This window comes from Pimephales promelas, chromosome 12, assembly GCF_988280905.1.
Source record: "Pimephales promelas chromosome 12, fPimPro1.hap1.1, whole genome shotgun sequence".
NCBI classification, from domain to species: Eukaryota; Metazoa; Chordata; class Actinopteri; order Cypriniformes; family Leuciscidae; genus Pimephales; species Pimephales promelas.
In genome coordinates this window covers 30439600-30463140 of record NC_142780.1, presented here as the reverse complement: position 1 = coordinate 30463140, position 23541 = coordinate 30439600, and the positions used below count along the sequence as shown (strand labels likewise).

The 23541-nt window shown below is 36.3% G+C and overlaps 2 protein-coding genes across 6 annotated transcripts; both read right to left on the bottom strand.

The window, feature by feature from the left end:
• Window positions 1-9778, bottom strand: sqlea (squalene epoxidase a). Of its 2 annotated transcripts, none has more exons than XM_039650890.2 (11): window positions 9221-9778; window positions 8320-8548; window positions 7909-8086; window positions 6740-6836; window positions 4726-4839; window positions 4468-4639; window positions 3728-3823; window positions 2823-2965; window positions 2207-2303; window positions 850-937; window positions 1-704 (listed from the first exon to the last, which is right to left on the bottom strand). In XM_039650890.2, the coding sequence occupies exons 1-11, from the start codon at window positions 9485-9487 to the stop codon at window positions 512-514; spliced, it is 1674 nt and encodes a 557-aa protein (XP_039506824.2). In that variant the 5' UTR covers window positions 9488-9778; the 3' UTR covers window positions 1-511. The 2 variants fall into 2 exon arrangements, with proteins under 2 accessions (XP_039506824.2, XP_088974063.1); XM_089117937.1 differs by having other exon boundaries at window positions 8320-8503.
• Window positions 9779-12759: 2981 nt separating this feature from the next.
• Window positions 12760-23286, bottom strand: rnf144b (ring finger protein 144B). Of its 4 annotated transcripts, none has more exons than XM_089117932.1 (8): window positions 23043-23286; window positions 20172-20338; window positions 17653-17757; window positions 16198-16258; window positions 14803-15007; window positions 14566-14710; window positions 13584-13673; window positions 12760-13360 (listed from the first exon to the last, which is right to left on the bottom strand). In XM_089117932.1, the coding sequence occupies exons 2-8, from the start codon at window positions 20274-20276 to the stop codon at window positions 13193-13195; spliced, it is 879 nt and encodes a 292-aa protein (XP_088974058.1). In that variant the 5' UTR covers window positions 20277-20338; window positions 23043-23286; the 3' UTR covers window positions 12760-13192. The 4 variants fall into 4 exon arrangements, with proteins under 4 accessions (XP_088974058.1, XP_088974057.1, XP_088974060.1 ...); XM_089117931.1 differs by having other exon boundaries at window positions 20172-20341; window positions 23043-23285; XM_089117934.1 differs by lacking the exon at window positions 23043-23286 and adding an exon at window positions 20577-21359 and having other exon boundaries at window positions 20172-20341.
• Window positions 23287-23541: the final 255 nt, after the last annotated feature.

The following is a 23541-nucleotide window of genomic DNA, read 5'->3' as shown; positions in this document are numbered from 1 at the left end:
TTGACCTGAAAACTTTTTATACAACAGAGGAAGGCAAAAATGATAATGAGAGTACCATGTGAAAATCAAGACGTGCAAAATTGTGAAAAAAATCTGAAAAAGCACTGAATCGAGGAAAACGGGTGCTTTAACCACAAATGAGATGCAATCCCATTGATTGTCTTTAGTATTTTGAAAACAAGGAAAACATTTACACAGTTTTAAAAGTCAAGTAGCCTAGTGGTTTAATCAATTAATTTTGCACTCAGCAATATTGACTTTAAAATAAAGCACAGGATTTTTCCACATTTAATTGCAGGGTTCAAGGCAAATTTCATTATGAAAATATAAGTCTATTAACAATGCGTATTTCCTCATCTGAGGCTTGTTCCTTTTGCAGTCTTCTGACAGGAATCCCTTTTTTTCCAAATGAAAATGAGGCACTTGGATGTAGCCACCAGTGGCAGATGTGTCCCTTTCAATGGCAGGAGAAATTAAAAATCAGTTTCTTTTTCAGTTTGAAAGTTCCTTCCTAGTAAACCAGGTACTGTAACTCTGAGTAAATGAGAGGAAACATCACGGTACAGGCTCTGTACAGGATGGCTCCACTATTGACCAGCGCTCGTGGAATTGTTAGCCAGGATTCAGATTTGAAGCTGAAGTAAATGGCGTACAGGGCCACCGCGAAAAAGTGACAGATTAGAGTCAAGGGTTTCGGTGACAATCTAAGGGGGGGAAAGAGATTAGTGGTGTGACAACAATGTGCATGCAAGAACCAGTGAAAGAGATCTGATTTGAGGACCACACTGATGTTTTCAGTTTAGTGGTCAGGATGGCTTTTCAGGGGCAGATTGTTTTGTAAATACTTACACTGACAGAAGGCCGATCGGTCCGTTGATACATTCTCCGCCAAGTTTGAAATAGTGGAAACAGGCTTTTCTCAACTGATGCAGTGAATCTGAAAATAAACAGAAGTTTTACATGCATTAAGTAACTTGGATTATGTAATCAGATTACTTTTCTTGATGTAACAAGTAATGGATTACTTTATAAATTTACACATTACAAATTATCACACAATCACACACATTATTTTAGTTACTTTTTTCAAAGTAATGCACATTACTTTTTAGTTTTAACTTAGCTTGAACATTTTTTGTAGCCCTCAAACCGTATTCACTTTATAGCCCTCAACCCTGTAATTGTGGACAAATGTGGTCACGGAGGACTCAGGTGTGATCCTAATTCCTATTTATTATAAATGTTATATCACTGTCTTCGATAAAGTTTTGTCTATCCATTTATGGTGTTTTTTTTTATTTTGGGGGTGTTTTTGAATTTATTTACTTCAAAAAGTAACATATTTCTATGTAAATAATTTATATGTAAATTAATTACTATGTAGTTTTATTTATTTATTTATTTTAGCTATATTAAAATATCATTCCAATAAGTTCTTAGAGCTAAAACCTAAAGATGAAGATGAAGTAACTTTGCTGTCACCTGGTGTCTTATTTTGGCTTATTTTAGAATGCTCTAAATTAGTTTTTCCCATTCATTTCTATGGGTGCCCATATTTTACCCAAATACAAGCTTGAGGGGTTTTTTTTTCACCCACTTAACATTGTAGAATTGAGTCAAAAAAAAAATTGTGTGTTCAGGAGGCAAACTTAGGAAAAGTAGCCAAGTCTTGTACCGCTCAGATCAAGTGAAGTATTTTTTGAAAATAAATCAAAACTATTTTGCCCACATTTGTCCAGAATAGGGTTTTACTGTAAGGTTGCATTAAAATTCTCTCTCTTCTCCATTCACATGTGAGCCAGAATTGACCAAAAGTACACAAAACACATTTCTTTCAACTTTCAATATAAAGAGTTGTACATCAGTCAATATAAGCTGTAATGTTGAGAGATCTTTTGCATGTCATACGTAGCTCTAGGGGTCAGGAAATATTCTAAATGCTTAAAATATTAGACTATTCTTAAAATATTATACTATTCTAAATGTGTCAACATGTTGCTTTTCAATGAAAAAAAAAACACCTGAAAGGCTTGGAAAGAGCGAGTCTCAATCAGGTGAGAAAAAGTAACGCAACACATTACTTTCCGCAAAAAGTAACTAAGTTTTGTAGGGAGTAACGCGATAACGAATTACCTTTAAAAGGAGACTGTTTTTTGAAAATGTGAAAAAATGTAGATTTAAGAATGTGTTTGGTTTCGTCACTTACTGTCGGTCGCAGCAAACAGCTCATACAGTGCTTGAGCCAAGACGTTCACTACAAACGAGTGAGATGATTTCCGCTCCCAGTGAAATTTCTTCTTTGCCTGACAACAAAAACAGTCTCATTTCTCAGTTCCATCATGATCTCAGCTGCATTTAAGCATTTATCCAATACCATCTGTTCTAAAACCTGCCTACAAAGGCATTACCTACACTGCAAAAAAATGTTGGTTTAACTTAAAATAAGTTACCTGGTTGCCTTAAAAATTTGAGTCAATACAATAAAGGAGATCACTCAAAAATATTATGTTATCTGAACCACATTCAATTATCTAAGTTGATTTGACAAAAGAAAAAAAAAGCTGTGATGTATCATGAAAATAGTTTGTTTGTTTTTTTTTTTTACAGTGTAATCCAATTAGCATCAATACATAAAAGACACACATATCAGGTAAAATTGTAAATTCGGTTAATCAATAAGAAGTTATCTTGGAGCTCACAGTATGTAGTCAACTCGCTAAGTTTCGCAACAAAGCTGATGTTAAACGTTCTTGTCTTGATATGATTTGCAGTGACAAGCAGCAATGCCTGGCACCAGAAAGGGATCTGATGTTAGCGGTTACCTGGAGCACAGCTGTATTGTCATAGAGATCAGGGATGTTCTTTAGCAGGTCTCTCCAGATGCGGACGTCATTCAGCACAACGCTCATCCCGCCACCGGTCAGAGGATGACGCATGTTATACGCGTCTCCTAAGAGCAGAACCCCTAATGGAGGACAGGTGGGTCATCACTCAACACACAGTTTTACACATTAAACTGCACAATTTCACTCTATGGATGCAAAAATTGTTATGAAATCCAATCCTGAATTGAATTAAAGATTCAAAAGGCCTACTGAAGTTTAATGTAACATCTACATTTTAGGGTTTTCATGACACACGCTACCAGTTTAATGCTCGCCAAAGCTGCATTTTTATACTTTTATGGAAACCGTTTTTTAGCAAATATGCATTTCAGTATGACACGCAACACAAGTAATTGCTGCTGAAAATTCAACTTTGCATCATAGGTATAAATTACATTTTATAATATTTTCAAGTGAAAACAGCTATTTTAAATTGCAATATAATTTCACGATATTACTGTATTTTTGATCATACAAATGCATCCTTGGTGAGCATAATAGACTTCTTTAAAAAAAAAAAAAAAAGAATGTAATTAATTATTCCAAACATTTGAAGTGTGTGTGTGTTAATATACATTATAGACCATTTCACAAGTAAACAACACTGGTCCAGAAGCACTTCCTGTTTCAGTTTTTTAACACTACATAAAAGCTGGGATAAAATACAACCAACAGAACATTTAAAACTGAATCAAAAAGTTAAACAAACATCTTTAAGATGTTTTCTTTACATGTGAAATAAAGAAAACGGTTACAAACTGAAACAGGAAGTGTTTCTGGACCAGTGTTGTTTACATCTTGTGAAATGGTCTATAGATAGAAAGTCATTCCTTATGGCTTACCTGGTTTATTGACTGGTGAGGGTGGCAGGAAGCTGGCTGGCATTGTTCTCAAACGATCATTCTGCAATGCCACCATGAATGGCTCCTTTAAATGCTCTGTGTAAGCAAAATGCACACATTTGTTAGCATTTTGTCGTAATGTTTCAATTGTGTTGTTGTGCTAGCCTGGCTTTCCCCATGCTGCCTTGCCGAAGCGCGATTTTTATTCATGCCGCTAGGCAGCCTGGACACCATGAACCAAATTTTTGCCTGAGATAGGGAACCAATCACAGAACAGGGAGGGAGCAACAAGACGATGATGACGTATATGCGACACACCGAAGCAGTTTGTTTATATCTATGGATCCATCTTGGCAGTGGACGCGAAGTTACTTTTTGATACAGCCTTTGTGTGTACATAAATCTCCGACCCATCATCTTCTCGTGTCGCTCTACATACGTCACCTGTTATCATTGAACCGACTGACTATGAGCTACGTACAGGCGTATTTGATAGACATTCGTAGCACCCAATAATACGGCTCTGGGCATTCATAAGCCACGCCTCAAATACGAGAAAATGACTGTATGGTTTGCCAGACCACGTCTCATTCTCAATGACATGTGGTCTGGCATTAGCCAGGCTATTGTTGTGAATTGTATATAGAAATACGACTGAAATAAGAAGTATTTTAGAAATCCATCAGTATAAAAAGTACTCATTTTAGCAATGAGGATTTTTTAAAGTCTAAGTCCGATACCTGGTAGTTGTGGGTAGATTTTTTCTGTCATGTACTGCTTAAGGTCTCGGGGCATCTCTCCTCTGATATCCACCAGAACCCGAGTCTCATTGGAGGAGATCTGGTAGATCAACACCGGACTGGGATCAGCTAGAACCAGCTCTGCATGATTGGGCTTGTACTGAGGTGAGTCCTGGAAGAGAACATAACCGCACACTGAATCATTGTGTTGCTTGGGATTTTTTAACAGAAGACTGCAACTGTCGCCCTTATGTTTACCTTCATTATGCATCCAACAAAATGAGACGATACTTTAACTTTCCCAGAAATTAGATTCTTACGGAACTTGGAGAAACAGCCGTCAGCGACCACAGTCAGGGGAGCACGGATCTCCTGAGGGAAAGAGTAAGATTGCAGTGAGGGGAAAAAAAAAATGGGCTAGGCTTGCTTGTTTGTTTTTAATTACAAAAATGTTTTATTTTTGGAAAATGTAAAGGCTCTTTCCCAGCAAAAGTGTAAGGTCCACCCATTGGCCCAAAGACGGAATCCAATGGCTGGGCGAAGGGATAATGCGTGTATGTCTTTTCAGCGCTCCAGTGAAGTTCACTTAATTTATTATAATTTAGTTTCAATATTGCTTTAGCTCTACGCTTAATCTGACTCCAATTTTTACTTATGATCAAGTTTAGATTGTGTTTCTCATTAGAAAATAACCATAACTATTGATTATAATTTAATTTAGATCTTTGATTTGTCTGTGTTTTTTACACTTTCAATTATTCGTTCATTATGGACCCGATACCGCACAGAGATCACGTCGGCCGGATCGTGTTTCTCACAGACACAAACCTTGTCAGTTCTGTATTTAGTCAGAGGGTGCAGGGTTAACTAATACTTCTTAAGTCGGTTGCCTACTGCTCACACGTACAAAGAATGTAGTTTATTTTAGCCACTTCCATACAACTTGCTAAATCAGTGATAGACAGAAATCAAAAGGTCTTCAGAAGGACGTGCCTACTGCTCCATTTACATCTGCGCCTTTAGTTTGACCTATCCTGCAAGATTTGCGGTAGCACCAGCCTCCTATAATTTACTAAAATAATGACGTCAGAATACTCCAGAGTAAATCAAGATGTAACATTTATTTGTCAGGAAAAATGTATCATGCCAATTACCCAAGCAATTAACAGTAAATACATGACATCAATTACTCAAAGATGATTCTGAAAGTAAGCAATGCATTCCTGACAGAGACACACAGTAGTGTGTGAGTGCTTTCCACTGGGAAAACACTGACACAGCACTGTATGGGGGTTTTCCTGGTTACAGGTTCCCGAAGACTGCTCTGTTGCCTAGCCTTAAATAGCCAGACCAGAACAAAAGGGTTGTACCAATAGCTTTCAGAGTTTGTTTTGGGTCCATTCCTATACCCCAGGGGGTAACACCTGGTCTCGGGGGAGAGGGGAGATATCTTGAAAAGACATCACCCTTGGAGGAGAACTGGATTCTCCTAAGTTCTCAATCTTTCTCCTATTTCCAATAACTGTAATGAAATTAAGACCATTTTACCAATCGCACTGAGACACTTAAAATGATACCAAACATGAAAAAGGGAAAACCTTAGATTCGCAAGCAAAGAACAATAAACACCTATCACCCAAATCTTTATTGGGGCATCTCCCACAACAGAAGAACAGGCGTTGTTTTCTTGTTCTGCCTGTTCTGCTGCTGCAGGAATGAAACAATTTTACCATTCGCGCCAGAAGTATTTATTTTGCCCTTGCATAACACAGCTGGAGGCAGGAGGTTTGTGAGATTTGAATGCCTGAATGAGCGCTGGAGGAGAGAAGATATTGTGCAGAGTCAAGAACCACAACATGGGGGGAAGATATCGGGTTGGGCCAGTTGTGTGGTGCCCTCTGTCCCTTTTACAGATTAGTGAGTTTTCATTGTTTTACTGCAGTTTCGAATTTCTAAATTCAGTCTTAGGAAAGTCCTTCCTTACAAAAGTGAAGAGAATAAGCTTCAGGCTGAAGGAAATGCAAATTTGAAAATATAAATTATTTTGTAGTAAATTTAAAAGTCATGCATTACTTTGCTCGTTACTTGGAAAAAAGTAATCTGTTACTTTTACTAAAGTGCGTTACCCCCAACACTGGCCATGTGAATAAAAGTGTGGCTTACAGAAGTATTTGACCTCCTGTGGATGATTGCCAGAGCAAATCTAAATATCTGTGATCCATTAATCAATATTACGTACAAATATTTCAACCGAGTATCAGTGTGCCATTACCTTGATCATCCCAGAGTCTTTCTCCCTGTACTGAATTCCTGTCACACACGCATCATCTTCCTCCAGGCTTGTCACCGTTCCCTCCACGAACTTCACACTATGCAAATATGACATGATATTAAACCCATCAGTCTCTAAATCATTGGGTGAAAAGAAACAAAAGCCCTTACTAAGACTTTTTACAAAATTCAACTCCTGAAGAAGTGAAGAACATTTAAATCATCTAAACAACCCTTTTCCACTATAAAGCACCATTTGTGGGATGGATGTTATGGATATGGATGTTAAAGGTTCTTAATAGATCCATAGATGCCAATAGAGTTTACATATCAAGTTCCAAAGGTAAAACTCCATTAAATTTCTCCATAGGGAAATTCATTTTCAATGTCAAACCTTTGAAGACAGCTACGATGTTATTTGCTTCTGTTGAAGCCGTTGTCCCACGTTATTTCAGCTTATCTTTGCAAAAATCGTGTTTAACAGCATCATCTGTAGTGAAAATCTACATTACTCATGAAGCTGTACAGAAAATTCCATCAATCAGACCTCATTAACTCCACCTACTCCCATGAAGCACTGCAAATGTCTAATCGAGTCAGTATCCCTAAATATTTGAATATATGTGCATAATTTGTATATGCATAATTTGCTGTTCGCAGTGCTTCATGGGATTGTAGTTCTTCCCTCACTAAAGCCGTTAAGTTCACAGTCTTGTACCTTTGTATTTTTGTCTGATGTTCCAATACTTTTTTTGCTTCAAATCAAAGTTTGTAATGTTTTTATTCACCTCATAGTTGATTGGCTTGGTTCATGGCTTATACTGCTTTAACAAAGATTTTTTGAAATCCCTATGGGATAAATGAATGGAAAAAGACTTTCATTACCAACGCCACAAGTGGGAGCTGTTGCACTCTATAAAGAACCTTGACTGACCGACAAGTACTGTATAATCTCACCATATATGAGGTCTAAAGTCAAAAATCACATTATGCAAATGTGTGTTTTCCCACACAGTGGTTTTGTATATTGGTTTCAAACACCTCTTTAAAACATTTTCAAATTAGAATAATTCTTCTATATAAGACAAGTAATGATAAGCATGATATGCACCATCAGGTGTCAGTCATTATAGTCATAAATGGATAGTACAAACGGCATCAGGTATTTACTTGGGCTCAGCGAGGGCAGCTCGACGCAGTCCCATGATAAAGCGTCCATGGTGGAAGGCCCGTCCACCCTGAATGCTGTTCTCTAGCTGTGGATATGGGATCTCCACCTCCGTCCTGCTCTCCAGGTCGTGGATTACATATCCATTCACCACATGTGCATCCAGACCCTCAACAGTACCTGAGAGAAGACAAACACAAAGTAACAAACTGTGAGTTTATGAAAATCATTATTAATTAAATGAAATACAAAGCTACAAATGTGAATTTGTATATTGCATATTTAGCCTATAAAAACATGATCATTTCTATTTACTCTCTACTATTTATTAGAGATTTAAAAACCAACAAAAATATAAAGAGATTTAAACAAGCATGCTTTTTGATAGAAAGACATTAACAGTGATGCTGTACCCTCCAGGTCGAGTTCCTTGAGTGCCCGATATCCTCCCGGCTGCAGAAGTTCTCCCACTATCCGATCTGGTTCTTTCATGTCCCTCTCCACCACTGTGACCCTCCGGCCATCTCGGGCCAGGACGGCGGCCATGGCTGATCCCAGAACACCAGCACCCACTATGATGACCTCGGGATCCTCTGCCTGATCACACTGACTGTCAGTCGCTCTCCTTCGCTTTACATCTCTCTAGTTAAGTTGAGTGTCAAGCAACAAAAAGTCTTTATTATAAGAATATCAATATTTATTTATTTTATTTAAATATATTTATTAACTAATATATATATATATATATATATATATATCATTTTCAATATAATAATGTATGTATTGTTTTCATGGTAGCATTCGCAGTGTTCTAAAAATAATTTATATTTAATTGTTTCATTTAATATTATTTATATATATATATATATATATATATATATATATATATATATATATATATATACACCTATACATATTGTAAAAATACCAATATATTGTCATGCTTCACTCACCCTCAAATTGTTCCAAACCTGTATGAGTTTCTTTCTTCTTCTGAACACAAAAGAAGATATTTCGAAGAATGTTGGTAACCAAACAGTTGCTGGACTGGACCCCATTTACTCCATCAACTATTTGGTTACCGACATTCATCCGAATATCTTATTATGTGTTTGGATTGGAACTTGAGGGTGAGAAAATTAAGACAGAATTTTCAATTTGGCTGAACTAACGTTAACCCTGAACGAATAAACTATTTAAATTATTATCGCAAAATTCGATTAAATTCTTTGAAACAATCTCTTTATTAGTGGATATTGAGAGCAATGAAAACAGACACAAAGTATAGTAATGATCAAAAACACAATATCTCACCTTTTTAGAAGTTCGACTACAGCTGTCTGTACTAGACGTGGAGAAGAGTTTTCTGGTCAGGGAGAATGTAGACAAGAGTTTGAAAGGTATCTGGAGAAATTGAGGCGCTTTGAGTGTCTGTCCGCGGAGCCCGAGACACGTGAATATCAGACCCACCGACACGCACAGCACCGCGGCCACCATCAGCTCTCTGGGCGCGTAACTCACCAGGGCGTCGCATTTCTTATAAATATAAGTAAAACTTGCAATGCCAAGAAAGGTCCACATGTCGAAAATCACTTCAAATATAAGAAACAAAAATAATAAGACTGCTTTATGGCGTTCAAAAATGTCAATGAAGTATTAAAAGAACAGCACATGTGAAAATAGACTCCGAGTTATTATTCCATGCGAAAAACGTGGGGGGAAATAGTATCTATTTTCAGAATAAGTTATTTAAGTTAATTTAAGCAAATCCCTCTTCTTATAAATAATCATAAATAACAATTTAAGTGTAATGTCCAGGTGCACTCGGGCTGATGCGAAGCTTCTAGGAGATACTGAATAATTTATGATAATGAGGGTGCGGATTCTCTTGCAGTTTGTAGACTGCTGCGTCCCGCCTCCTCTGTTTATAGTGAGCCAATCAGCTGCGAGTCTTCGGTGAGCAGAGCTCACGCTATCTGGCCATTGGCCAATCCAGGCTGCTGGTTGGCGAATGGACTGAAGTATGATGTGATGTCACGGAGAGGTTGTGTTTGGCAGATGTTACGAGAAAAGAGCGTCATTTAATGTAGTCCTAAATTTGCCCGTTGTATAAATTGGGGAGAATAAATAATCGAGAGACCTCTTAATAAGTGCAATGCCATTTTTATATGATATTGATGATATTTTGATGATATATATATATATATATATATATATATATATATATATATATATATATATATATTAAACTAAATAGCAGAGATTTACAATCACAAGTTGATTGGTTCAGAAATGACATTAAGTAAATAATACTTTCATAATTTCAGGCTCAAAACATTGTTACTTTGTTTTGCTTGATGAACTCAAATGAATGCATTAAATTGATGCAGCGAGTACAAGCATATGCACATATAAAGATAATGCAGATAGACACTTTTGTTTGAAGTAATCTGCTCAATAGCGTGCACTGAGCTAGGGAGACCAGACAACTGAAATGAACTCATGATGATGTCTAATAAAGGCTATATATGTAAATTGAGAGAGTGTGGCATGATGTCATTATGATGTCACGATGACAAAAAAACCTTGTCCTCACACCATAAAAACGGGATGCATAAAGTTGGATGACAAACTATCTTGAAATAATGTCCCGGGATTAAAAATAAATAAATAGGCCTTAAATTATATAGGCTTCATTTTCTTTAGGCAAATATAATTCTTCATGAAATGAAAACTTAAAGGATTAAGTTAGCTCACCCTAAATAAAAAATCTGTTTTCATTGTGAAATTTAATTACTCCCTTTCATTACTTACCTCACACTGATGTCGCAGACTTTCGTTCATCTTCGGAACACAAATGAAGATCTTTTTGATGAAATATGAGAGCTTTCTGTCCCTCCATTGACAACCATGACAACCAACTGACACTTTCCCGCTTCAAAAAGTTCATAAAGAGATCGTAAAACTAGGCCTACTCCATTTGAATTGAGCGGTTTAGTCCAAATTTTCTGAAGAGACTCGGTCGCTTTATGACGAACAGATTGAATTTAGGCTTTTATTCACATATAAACATTCATCCACTCACACATCAGTTGTGGTAAACAGAAGCTCAAGCATGTTCTCTTGACATGTGAGAACCAATGAGGTTCATTCTCGTGTTGCTTATCACGATTGAGCATCCGCAAGAACCAATGAGGTTTATTCTTGCACGTTGTAAGCAGATTCGGTTGAGCTTCTTTTCATGTTCGCTGATCAATGTTTATATGTAGGATATAATTTTATGGTGAACTATCCCTTTAAGTAAACAGTATTTATATGAAAATCCTTCCACATGACAGTTCCACCCCCATCTAATAACTGCAATTATGTGAGAAGCTGGACAGCTGTGTTGTCTATGTGTTTGAATAGGTCTCTTCACAGTCGAGTGTGTAGTCAAAAAGATACTCTCACAATCACGATTCACTGACACACTGAATTATTGGAAGCCAGCAGCTGCTCAAAAGAATCTGCATATCAGAAATTATTTGTATTTCTCACACAAACACACACACACCAGCCTCACATTTTCTGCATTTGATTATTTGGATAATAAGTGTGCATTAGAACAGTTTTAGGGATGCATTTCATTGTGTAGCCTATCTATTTTGCTTTTGACAGTGAAAACATTAAAAAATAGCCATGTCAATTATGATAGTTTTTGGATGACTGCATCTTTATTTTTTCATAATGACCATGTGGCTTCATTAAAAGTGTAGTTGGGTACTATTTAGTTTAACCCGTGTTTTTTTTTTTTTTTTTTTTTTTTTGAATGCCCTTCTTTAAAGCCTGTGGTTCTAACTCACATACTTTGAATAATTGTTGTTTTGGAGACATTGGTTTGTTTCTAATTTGCAATTACACAATTCCTGCTTTAACCACACGGTGTCGCTCTCTCTTAACTCTGCACAGATGTTCCAAATCTGTGGTAGCATTTCTGACTCATGATTTGTTGTCTTCGTCGCAATTCCTCGACTATTCTTGTTTTAAGCTAACGCAGAGAAAAATTAAACTAGATTTCAAAACCTTTAAAAAGAAGTACTGTGGCAGTATACCTTGGTACAGTCATGATATTACATATAATTCTTTGTAGTTTAAAAGACTTCCATTTCACTTAGGCCTATAGACCATTTTTCAAGATGTAAACAACACTGGTCCAGAAGCACTTCCTGTTTCAGTTTTTTAACACTACATAAAAGCTGGGATAAAATACAACCAACAGAACATATAAAACTGAATCAAAAAGTTAAACAAACATCTTTAAGATGTTTTCTTTACATGTGAAATAAAGAAAACAGTTACAAACTGAAACAGGAAGTGTTTCTAGACCAGTGTTGTTTACATCTTGTATAATGAATTTGTAACTACCATTGGATTATGTCTATAAATTACCATGGTACTTTGGTTTTGTTTCCATCTTGTTTTATGTTTCCTTATTTAAATAAGTTTAGTAAACTGGTAGGCCTGCTGGTTTAAACAACCAGGAACATTGACTATGACTCACTTTCAAGCCGGAACTGTATAGTAAATTTCCCCAGCTAATGAAATACAGTATATTACACCAACTTGTGTGTGAGAAATGCTTCCTTTTTCATGATGTTCAGTAAATAGTTTCATTAGAGCAGACACGCAAACCAGATGTAAGTATCATGAGCCCCTGAGACTACTGATTTTGAATCTAAAAATCATTTAACTGTACTAAAATAAATGTAAAAATATAGTAAAGTAGCCCTCTATTGTTTAATATGACTGTGTGTAATGTGAAATGTTATGTTTTCTCTAACCCCAATGAACAATAAACAGGTCACTTTCACTGCTCAGTTAAGGTGTTTAGTTTATTGTAATTAAGTTATAAAATATCTGATGCAGAAAAATCAAATATAAAAAGAACACAGAACAGTACCCAGACTCATAAATAGAGTATTTACATATTATAGTACAGAAGAAAAACAGCGGGGCCTGGAACACTACATGGAAACAAAGCGTTTAACCCAATGCTACAGTCCATTACTTTTTTTTTAAATGTAACCTCATAGCAAACATGAACAAATATTTTGGCTTAGTGGAGAAAGGGTCATTCCTTTGCGGATGTTGTTCACTCAATAAACATGTTATAATGCACCTGAAGGCATAATAAATCCACTGAATTTACCAGGCACTGAGAATGAGGCACTTGTGCACCTGGTTAGAAAGACTAGGGATTGGCACGTGGAAGATGCTACACATGTTAATTGGTTATGAAGAGTTCTCCTATGCAGTGGAATCTGATGGCTTCTTATCTCTCCTCTTCTTCTTTTTGGTGTTCTTCTTGGCCTGGCAGGGTTTGCACACACAGCACAGGATGCAGGGAGAGGCCAGCAGCAGCAGCGGTGACGTCACTAGCACGATGATGCTGACGCCCACCAGTATACCGACCACCTGAATACATCACAGCAACATGAACTCTAAAGGGAAACTCAGCCAGAGTCTTACCGCTTGTGAGTAGTTCTCATCTAATTACATAATAGTAATGTCTGATCTTGCTGATAAAAACGTGTCAACCGAAAGTTGCTATCTAAAATTAGTACTCAAAGTAATTTGGAAATTGGTAAACGTCAGACATAATGAAAAAAACATCAATGCTAATGGTATTCCAGCTCACCTGTGTCCTGTTCCACATGACGGAAGCTCTGGAGTGTCCCAGCTTGTTTCGGCACGGTCCTTTATCATAATGTCTCAGGAATATATCGCCCTGTAACCATAGAGACTTTATATTAATTCATTCAGCAGATGCTTTTATCCAAACGTGCTTACAAATGATACATGACAGAACAAAAAAAGAGGAAAGAAACAAATAAATATTTATTATTATTGTTACTGAAATAATTACATTAAAATGTAATTTAAATAATTTATTATTATTATTTTTATATTAAAAATTATTTAATTAAATATTTTATAAAAATATTTGATTTATAATTCAAATAATAAAATTATTATTATTATTAACAATACATAATTTTATTTTATCATTATTTTCTATATTCACTTTTAATAATAGTAAATGTATTAAATTTTAATAATAGTAATAATTATTATTAATAATTATAATTTAAAAGGAATACTACAATAATTGAAATTGTTTAATTATTATAATTAACTATAGATCGTTTTATGATGAGATATATATATATATATATATATATATATATATATATATAATGTATTTTTTTAATAATACAAAGTGTATTATATTTTTATAATAATAACCATTATTACTAGTATTTTAAATTAGGTTTTTAAAATATTTAATAAAAATGGATTATAGTTCAAATGAAAATAATACAATTATTATTATTATTATTATTATTTCATACACCATCTTAGTGTCCAACAAAACAAGGTACCATAGTAACATGAGCAAAAAAAAGTAAAAAGTTTTACAATAGTAACAGTTTCTAATTAATCAAAGTATAATCAAGGTACCATTTTATATATATATATATATATATATATATATATATATATATACATACACAAACACACACACATTAATGTGGCACTGTTATAGATAAACCATGGTAGAAATCATGGTACTTTTGGAATTTCTATTGTCATGGATGGCAGAAGATTAGTAAACCTACGTCGAGATTCTGTAGGCAGTACCAGCAGAAGGTGTGTTTGCAGCTCTTGCAGAGCATCTGAGCACAGCCTTGATTGCGCTCTATGTAGACGCCACACACAGGACACTGTTTAATCATCGCATCAGTATCAGCGCTGCTCACTCCACTGCAGAGACCACAGGCAGAGCATGTTTATGTCAAACTCAAGGCCGTGTTATGAATCATAAGCACTTGTTAGTTGGTGTGGGTCCCACTGACCTTTCTGCTGATGATGTCATCAGTGGCTGGTCCTGGGAGCAGGAATAAGCGTCCGTCCAGGGGCTTCTGCAGCCACAGCAGAAGACGGCATGGCACACGGGGCAGGGCACAGGAACCGGTTTGCCTTCGCTACCGGGCGTCACACTGCACACGGCCTGGCAGTCCAGCACGGGGCACCAAGCCTTACTGGGGTCCAACTGAACTCCTGAAAGAGACCGGAAGAAAGAGTGAGGAAAAAACGTGACATTGTACTTGCTTGCAAAATTCACTTCCTCATTGATAATTTTTACTAAGGTTTACTTTCTTGCCGTCTCTGCGAATACTAATGTCACAGTTTACTTTCACACATTCTGTCCGACATGACGGACTGTCTAGACGATGGCTAGCATGTTTGAAGCGGTTCAGATGAAGAAACTGCTGTCTGAATAAGCTCATTGTTTACGGATCTTCTATAAACGCTGATCTGGAGCCTGGCAGTCACAAACCAGCAACATGAACCAAGACTCAGAGAAGCAGTGGCATTCTCTTACTAGAACTATATGATAAAACAGAAAATCGTGACTCTTCTGATTTGTAAAATAGACAACTAGTTACCATAAGCTCATTTTTGTGTTCGAAACCCAAAGAAACCTTTGCAGACAGGAGAGTCTGAGGGGCGTTTACATGACACCGTTTTCAACGAAACTAAATAAACATATGCTTTTTGGCCATTAATTTACTCGACAGCTGTGTTTTGGGGGCCTGAAAATGCAAACGGGGTACGAAGTGCAAGTTTTTGAAAACTATAACGTTATCGTCTCACGACAAAAGCGTGAATTTGTGAAAAGCGCATGCGTATTACGTGTTCAGTCTATAGGCGAGAACTGTTTCTTTAGTGACATCGCCAGCTACTGGCCTGGCATGAATAATACAGCACCGTGTGATCATTTGACAATGTTGTCACCTGTATGCGAAAAAAAACAAAAGAACAAACGTCATGTAAACGTACCCTGAGGTAACAAGCTATCAAGTCATGTCTGAATTCAATGTAATATCTCACATAAGATGCCTTCATCTGGTTATTTTTTGAAAGGCAGCAAAGATGCATCCTTCACTTCTCTGAATCTGAGCAAAGGCCGGTTGTCACAGGACAGGTAGATCTGAATTTGGTCATAACTCAATTTTGGTCAATTTTCATTTGTTATATTTTAAAGTAGAAAATAAAAACAAAATAAAACTAAAACCAGCAATAACCACGGACTGACATAAATAATATGTCTATAATGCCTTTCTCGTTCTCTAACACTTATCTAGAACGGCTTGTTCCTGCCAGTGATGGTTACAGTAACGCTACCCTTCAAGAGGGATTATGGGAAGAGGCACATACTGTACGTGCATACATACATAAGCACGTACCTCTTTCAAATTGGAGCCGCCGATAGAGCTCGACCTGATCGCTGGGGGCAAAAGAGGTGAGCTGTGCAAAGAAAGGTATGCATTTATATTCAGGTGATGTTGGAACATGTCATGTTTGAGCTAGCTAACTGCATGTGAATAGCACATCATGTTTGCAAATCAGGTCTTATATAAGTGATAATATACAATAAAACCAGACATAGATACATGATCCTGCTTATCACACCTCTACATACTAAATAATTAAAGGAATACTAATTTGAGTTAAAAAAAATATATATATAGGTTTTCCAGAGGCCAGTTTAATGATAGACCACTGCTGATTCACTGTACTTTGATTTATGATGCTTAAGTTCACAGAGCAGATTGGTTAGGGTCATGAGGAGAAAAATAATACTGGGATTTGCGGAAACATGATAAATAAAGCCATTGTGTTCTTGAGACTAATGCTGTGGTTACCGAAAGCAAAACGAAAATGTAGGCTAAACAAGCCCAGACATATTTATTCCTTCACTTTTTGATCTATTTTAATTTAATAGATACGTTGTTGGTGGTTGTAATGGCATTGTTATGCAGTTGCTAAAGTCTTGCCGATCATTGTTAACTGATTGCTATATGGTTGCTAGGGTGTTCTGGGTGGTTGCTAGGGTATAGTCAAATGAGCCAACTCCCTAGTCTCAGTTCATTTACATTTCCTTTCAGTTTTTTCAGGTCTGTAAGATATTTTTTTTTGTAAAAGAAATTACTTTTATTCAGCAAGGTTGCATTAAATTTATCAAAAAGGATAGACTTATGTTATATTCAATTTCAAATAAATGCTGTTCGTGCTATGTATATTTCTATTCATTTAAATATACTGAGGAAAAAATATTAAGTAGCACTGTATAACTGTTTTCAACAACGAAAGAAATAAGAAATGTTTCTTGAGCAGCACTCAAAAAATTTCGCAAAAAAAAAACAGAAAACAAGAATTAATTACATTTTAAAATATATAACCAGAAACCATTTTTAATAAAATGATAATAATAATTTTACAATTTTATTGTTTTAATGTATTTTTTTATCAAAGAAATAATAAGTGACTTTCAAATGCATTTTTTTTAAAATCTTAAACTTTTGAATGGTAGTGTAAATTCTCCTCCAAAATTGTGAAATTGCTTAGAAATATAACAGAACACCTTCTCAATATATGAGTTGAGGAATCATTCATAACTATCCCTGAACTTTAAACTACCCTGAAGTTTAGTACTTGGGGGTTTTGATTTGAACAGACCCTTCACCCGAAGTATGAACAATAGTTATTGTGATGCTTAAAATAGATGCTAGGTAGAGGAAAGATTCCTGTTGTCAGTGTAAACAGCAGCATTTGCGCAGTCAATATTTTTAGCGTGATCTGCAGAACTGGAAACTGTTGTTGACTGAGACAGAAGGAGAGAGTGAGACAGATAGAAGTACCTCAGAGTCCAGCAGAGATCCAGTGTTCTTGCAGGCCGGATCAGGGCAGGTGATGGCACTACCTGCGCCTCCCCGAATAGCCAGCTGGACATACTGTCTTAAACACTGCAAAGACATGAGAGTGTGACTTCTCTATGGTTACTAAGAGGTCATTATCATACATTATACAAATCACGTACATTATTATAAGTGGCACCAAATATTATTTAACAAATAGAAAAAATATATATTATACACACAGATTGTTTTCAAAAACTCCCTGTGTCATCTTTTATTTGGACAGATAGTCTTGTTCCGCAACATTTTAGCAATTTTTCTGTGCCAGAATCAGTAATTTCTGGCACAAGGAAAATATTTTTCTGAGTCAATTCGTTCATTTCGTTTGTTGAATGAACCAAATGACTCGAAAAAAGATTTGCTCATTTTGATGAATGAGTTCGAACAGTAGAGTCACGAACGCGCATCACAGAACAGAGCAAGGCGACCATTTGAGCTTATAAAACTTAAACTTTATTTTTTTTTAAATGAGAGATCGTTTTGCTTGATAAGACCTTTATTCATCGTCTGGAATCGTTTAAAGCCCTTTGAACAGTTTGCAGTTTGCACTGAAAGTGTTTTGGACCTTGAACCGTTTGGTTCCCATTGAAGTCTATTATATGGAGAAAAATCCTGGAATGTTTTCGTCAAAAACCTTAATTTCTTTTTGACTGAAGAAAGAAAGACATGGATATTTTGGATGACATGAGGGTGAGTAAATTATCAGCAAAAGTTTTTTTAAAAAGTGAACTACTCTTTTAAAGGCAGGGTAGGCAATTTGTTCCTGAAACATTTTTTGCTTCTAGCTAGCATTTTTTGCTAGCTATACTGGCTGAAAGTCTCATCACATCCTGATAGCAAGCACAAAGTTAAGTGGACTAAATGTATTATTTATATGTATATATAGTCTGTGGAAGGCAAAGGACCATAAAATGTTTGTCCAATCATTGCATCCGGTCCGGCTTTAGCAGGCATCACATCACACGTCATCCGCGCTTTTTAGCGGGATAAAGAATATCATTAGCAGCGAACTAGCAGGGGAGTCTCGAGAAGCCAGGCTGTCTTGGTATATTTTTATGTTGATATGAAAACCGGGCAGATTTAGCAATATAGCTATATGCCTTTCTCCACTGATGTTCTGAGTTGTTCAAAGTGTTTCTGATAATTGTTAGATTCAGATTATGTTTATTTACTGCCACGTCAGCAATCAAAGCTATTTTCATGGCAAAAAATTCAATTATAAAACAATACAAATATCAATAATTGTTAGAAGGCAGCTGTCTGACTCTGAGATTGCGAATGGGAACATGGTTTGTGTAACATTAGCAACACATTATTAGCTATTTAATAAAGTAGTCAAGCAAAAGACTAATCATATTAATTACCGTTATGTGTTCGACGTTTAGCGATACTGTTGTGTAGCGGTTACCTCTAGTGAATCTCTGAGCAGGCGTAAGTGAGTGGAGGCGGGAATAAATTAGAATATTCATGGTTCTGCGTATATTAAATGAACCAAGGGTGTAGAGTTGCATTGAAGCTAATCTTCAAGGCATGAAGACATTTTTTTTTTTTTTTTTGCAGATTTTTCACAGGAATTTTTTTTTTTTTTGTCATTTTGGTCAAAGATTATTGACTACGGGGGGACTTTAAAATACGTTATTTTTAGTGCTGGGAAATGATTAATCGCATCCAAAATAAAAGTTTGTGTTTACATAATACGTGTGTGTGTACTGCGTATGATTATTTTGTATATATAATTACACACACATGCATGTATATATTTAAGAAAAATTTGTTATTTTTATATAAAATATTAATATTTATAAATAATATACATTTTCTATAAATATACATATTTATATATACAAAGTAATTATATGCAGGACACACACACATGTATTATGTAAACACAAACTTTTATTTTTGGGTGAAATTAATCGTTGCCCAGCACTAGTTATTTTACTTTATTTCATCTTTAAGTTTTTTTTTTTGTTTTGTTTTTTTAAGGTTTTTTTTTTGTAGTTTTAGTTATAACTATAATAAACCTGGTCAGAATGATCCATGTTCAGAATGAAACAATTTTGATAGAGTATTAACAGTATTTGCAGAAAAGTTAGGAGAAAACACTGAATAAAATGCACACTTCAGCTTTAAACCACAAAAAGTCAAAGGATTTGAAAGTTGGACCCACAAAATTTGTTTCAGAGGAACAGGCTAGTCTTGGCTAATCTTAAACGGCATGTGAAAGAAAACATCCCCCGCTCTGCGAGACTGAACACTATTGTGCTTTGTTTATTGTATTTATCCCTCTTACGACCACCTTGTGCTAATAACCCAGAACACAGCTAGAGAGAACCTCCCGCTTATTGCGAGATACATCATTTCCTTATAAAACTAGTACTTGCGTAATGTATGTAAAGACAACTACCTATTCTGTGGCATGAAATAGTTTTAAAGTTAGATTAATTCAGCAATGCTCTTACCTGCACACAAAACACACAGCTACAGGACTGCAGTGTGCTGGTCTCCAGTTCAGGGCAGTCGGTCAGGCAGAGTTTGCAGTGGATCATGGTGCTTTTGGCCTCCATGCCTGCCTTCTGTTGTTGTTTAGCCCTTAAACTTCAGAAATACAGAAGTGGCATCCTCCATGCTTCTGAAGAAAACAAGAGAGGAACAAACACAGCTGAGGCAGACGGTTTCCGCTGCACGCAGAATACGTACTGCAATTGAGCAACAATGGAAAGAAAAAGTGAAATGTAAAAATCATCATTTGCAATAGAATTAAACGCAAGACAGAAGCATTTAAAAACCCACTCTTAGTCAAAGACTATTTAGCCGACTGCCTAATCTCATTTGTGTTGTGTAAACCAACTCAAAACCTGCTCGACCTGCCCTGTCGGTGTGACGCCAAACAAGTTGGTCCGGAAGAAGCAGGAGAGATCTAGATTCCACCCAGTATGATCTCACTGCTTTATGGATTCTTCTAGTCAATATTCCCGTCCCGCATGGACGACCACATCTCAAACGGGAAAAAGTCATAACAACATAATCCAGGATCAAGCTAGATTAGAGGGCCCCGCCTGCCTAGACAGGTCAGAAAAATAGAGAACAGTAGGAAAGCGTGAGGTGGAAAGAATGGTGACGTTTATCCACGGCACATTTGTGCTCTTTACATTTATGTCTCCTCTGTCACACGATCAATGAGGATAACATCACTGCCCTAAATGTCCGCTGTCTCTGCAGTCGGTATTGATCGGCGGGACACGTGTGACGTGCGCTGACACTTGCAGTATTTTTTTTCCTGCCGTGTCATTTTCTTTTCACCAGTGAGTTTGCACTGTTTTTCACCTTTTACACTTTTACCCCCCTTGTGACAGAACAAGAATTAATAGAAATGATTAGGAAATGTTCTGAATCAATGTTTGGCAAGAATATGATTATGACAACGTCCTGGATCACTATTGATCAGCCCAAAAACACACTTGGTCACACCTCATAAAGTGGGTCACTGAGTAAATCCCTAGCATTACCCCAGCACTGAAAATGATTTACATATCCTTTGGTTTTGAAAACAGGGAAGTGAATCACATGGCTGTTCCCATCAATGATTATTAAAAACATGATGAAGTCAAATCTCGCCAGTTGAGGAACCGAAAATATTACTGCGCTGCTCATAACTATTTAATGCTTATTTTGTTGTTCTTCTTCTTTTTAGACTTTACTTACTAGTCGAAGTAATACAGAACATGTTATTTAAATTCCCCTATTTAATTCTCTTTAATCACAGTTTCTCATAGTTCATACCTCTTTTATCACAGTTTCATAGTTAAGAAACTTTTATCATAGTTGCAACATTTTTGCAGAATAATGTAAGCACTGAAACACTCAGGCCAAAGATTCCAGCAATAAACTAGAAATGCTGTATACTGCATTTATACATACACTGCACAATATGCATCTTTTCTGTATCCATTAACTGGGATTCATACAAGCGGTGTCCCAAAATGAATACTGAGAAGGTACAACATTTAAAGAGGAACTTAATTAGGAAGTATGTTCTATATAGTATGCATGTGTGTGTACTATGAATGCAATTTGGACGTAGGTTACTACATCCATGTTGTCATTGTCATAAGATCTATGGCATCAGTTACTACAACACTGTCATTCACGGGTGCGATGCCCAAATTCAGTGTTAGATTCACTTTCTGTCTCCTGAAATAACTTCATCTGATTGATTTTTGTAGGCAACATAGATGTATCCTTCACTGCCTTTGACATCCCACAATCCCGTGCGTTCCATTCTGTGACAGTTGAGCTTGAAAAATAAAGATGGCATCTGAAAGTTGTGGTTGGAGGTCAGTTTGTGTGTAAATGTATGTTTTTGACCAACGGTTTCCACTGTTGATGTCATTTCTAGTGTGAAATTACTATTGATTGAAGTAATTAATTATTCGCTTAGTCATCACCAAAGCCCTCTCTTTTATTTGTAGTCGATCATTAAAGCATTACGCTGCCTCCAAAGTCTGTCTGAAATTAGTTTTCTGAGGAACTTTCTAGTGCAGCCAAGCGAAGTCAGCTGCCTAAGCTTTCAGACGCAGCCTATTTCTCCTCTACCTTGGCCTTATGGGATAGTTCGTGTAAGTGTGCATTGGATATAACATTAATTGTAATCTATGTACATTTCCCCTACAGTAGGCTATTACAAGTAGTGCTACTGCAAATTCAACATAGCCTAGGCTACTTCTTATTACGTTTTTATTTCTATTTAGTAGCTAGAGAAGTAACGTTAGGAGTATTCGAAGGTGGGGTATGATAGACATCCTTCGTTACGATGGGACAAACCAGAATTTCGACTGTGAACACCCAGAACATCCTCTTGATTAATTTAATGAATAAATTATGGAAACTTTAGCACAATATCTGACTGTAGAAAATTACTTTCTAAACCTGAGAATTAAAACTTTATTGTAGCATATTGTGTGTATTGTTGTTTTTTAATAAGCAGCATAAACTGCGCAGTAGGCTATGCAGTACACGGTTGTGACGTCAGCACAACGGCTTCCGCGTTAATAATAAACATAACTATTATGTCAATAAATTCAGTGTTATTGTAGCTCTAGAGCGGTTACTGTCGAGCATAAGACACCTTTAACATTCTTAACTTTCACGCAAACGCACTGCAAGACAAATCAGCTTAAAACTTACACATAGCTCAGGTAGTGCCTCAAAGCCTAGTGTGCTGCCTGACTGACTGACCCCTTGTTTGGGCATAACAGACACCTCACAATTGGAACGCGACTACAGTAGGTGGGTGGGGAACAATAGGTTTTGAGACTCGGTAATAAACTCACCTCACTGTTTACTGTACTCATGACTGGAGTCTGTGTGCTGCGGTTCCTCCACCGCAGTGATTATAACACGCGCATCTGATGATGAAAATGCTGAAGATTCCTGGGTGATGGACAGTCAGTCAGTCTGGTTTACATCCCAGCTCATTCACCTCGATTATGAAGCGGTGTTATTCTCCACAAGGGTTTGTGTTTGTGTGAAGTTACTGGACGGGTTTAAAGGGTTTGGGGCCACTTCCTGTTTTCTCCTCCCACTGGCAAACGTTAACTCTTTCAATCACAGATGAGTCTTGGACTATCCTTAAATTGAGCTTGGACTATAAAAAGTAAAATAATATATATTTGTATTTACAATTTGATTACAACGGCAAGTTATTTATAAATGTTATCATTATTTGTATGATAATTAATATACATAGGCCTAATTGGAGAAATTAATATTACAGTATAACAGTAATATAACAGTATTATAAGCAGTGTTGGGTAAGTTACTCTAATAAAG

Bases quoted from the DNA above. Each gene is read 5' to 3' on its own strand.
- rnf144b (XM_089117932.1), bottom strand. From the start codon at position 20,276: ATGGAGGCCAAAAGCACCATGATCCACTGCAAACTCTGCCTGACCGAC. The intron at 16,259-17,652 runs GTACTTCTATCT...TTCTTTGCACAG, and splicing joins GATCTCTGCTGGACTCTGAG to CTCACCTCTTTTGCCCCCAG. The intron at 14,711-14,802 runs GTCAGTGGGACC...TGGTCTCTGCAG, and splicing joins ATGACATCATCAGCAGAAAG to TGGAGTGAGCAGCGCTGATA.
- sqlea (XM_039650890.2), bottom strand. From the start codon at position 9,487: ATGTGGACCTTTCTTGGCATTGCAAGTTTTACTTATATTTATAAGAAA. The intron at 3,824-4,467 runs GTATCGGACTTA...TTGCTTACACAG, and splicing joins AATCTACCCACAACTACCAG to AGCATTTAAAGGAGCCATTC. The intron at 938-2,206 runs GTAAGTGACGAA...GTTTATTTTCAG, and splicing joins GCTGTTTGCTGCGACCGACA to ATTCACTGCATCAGTTGAGA.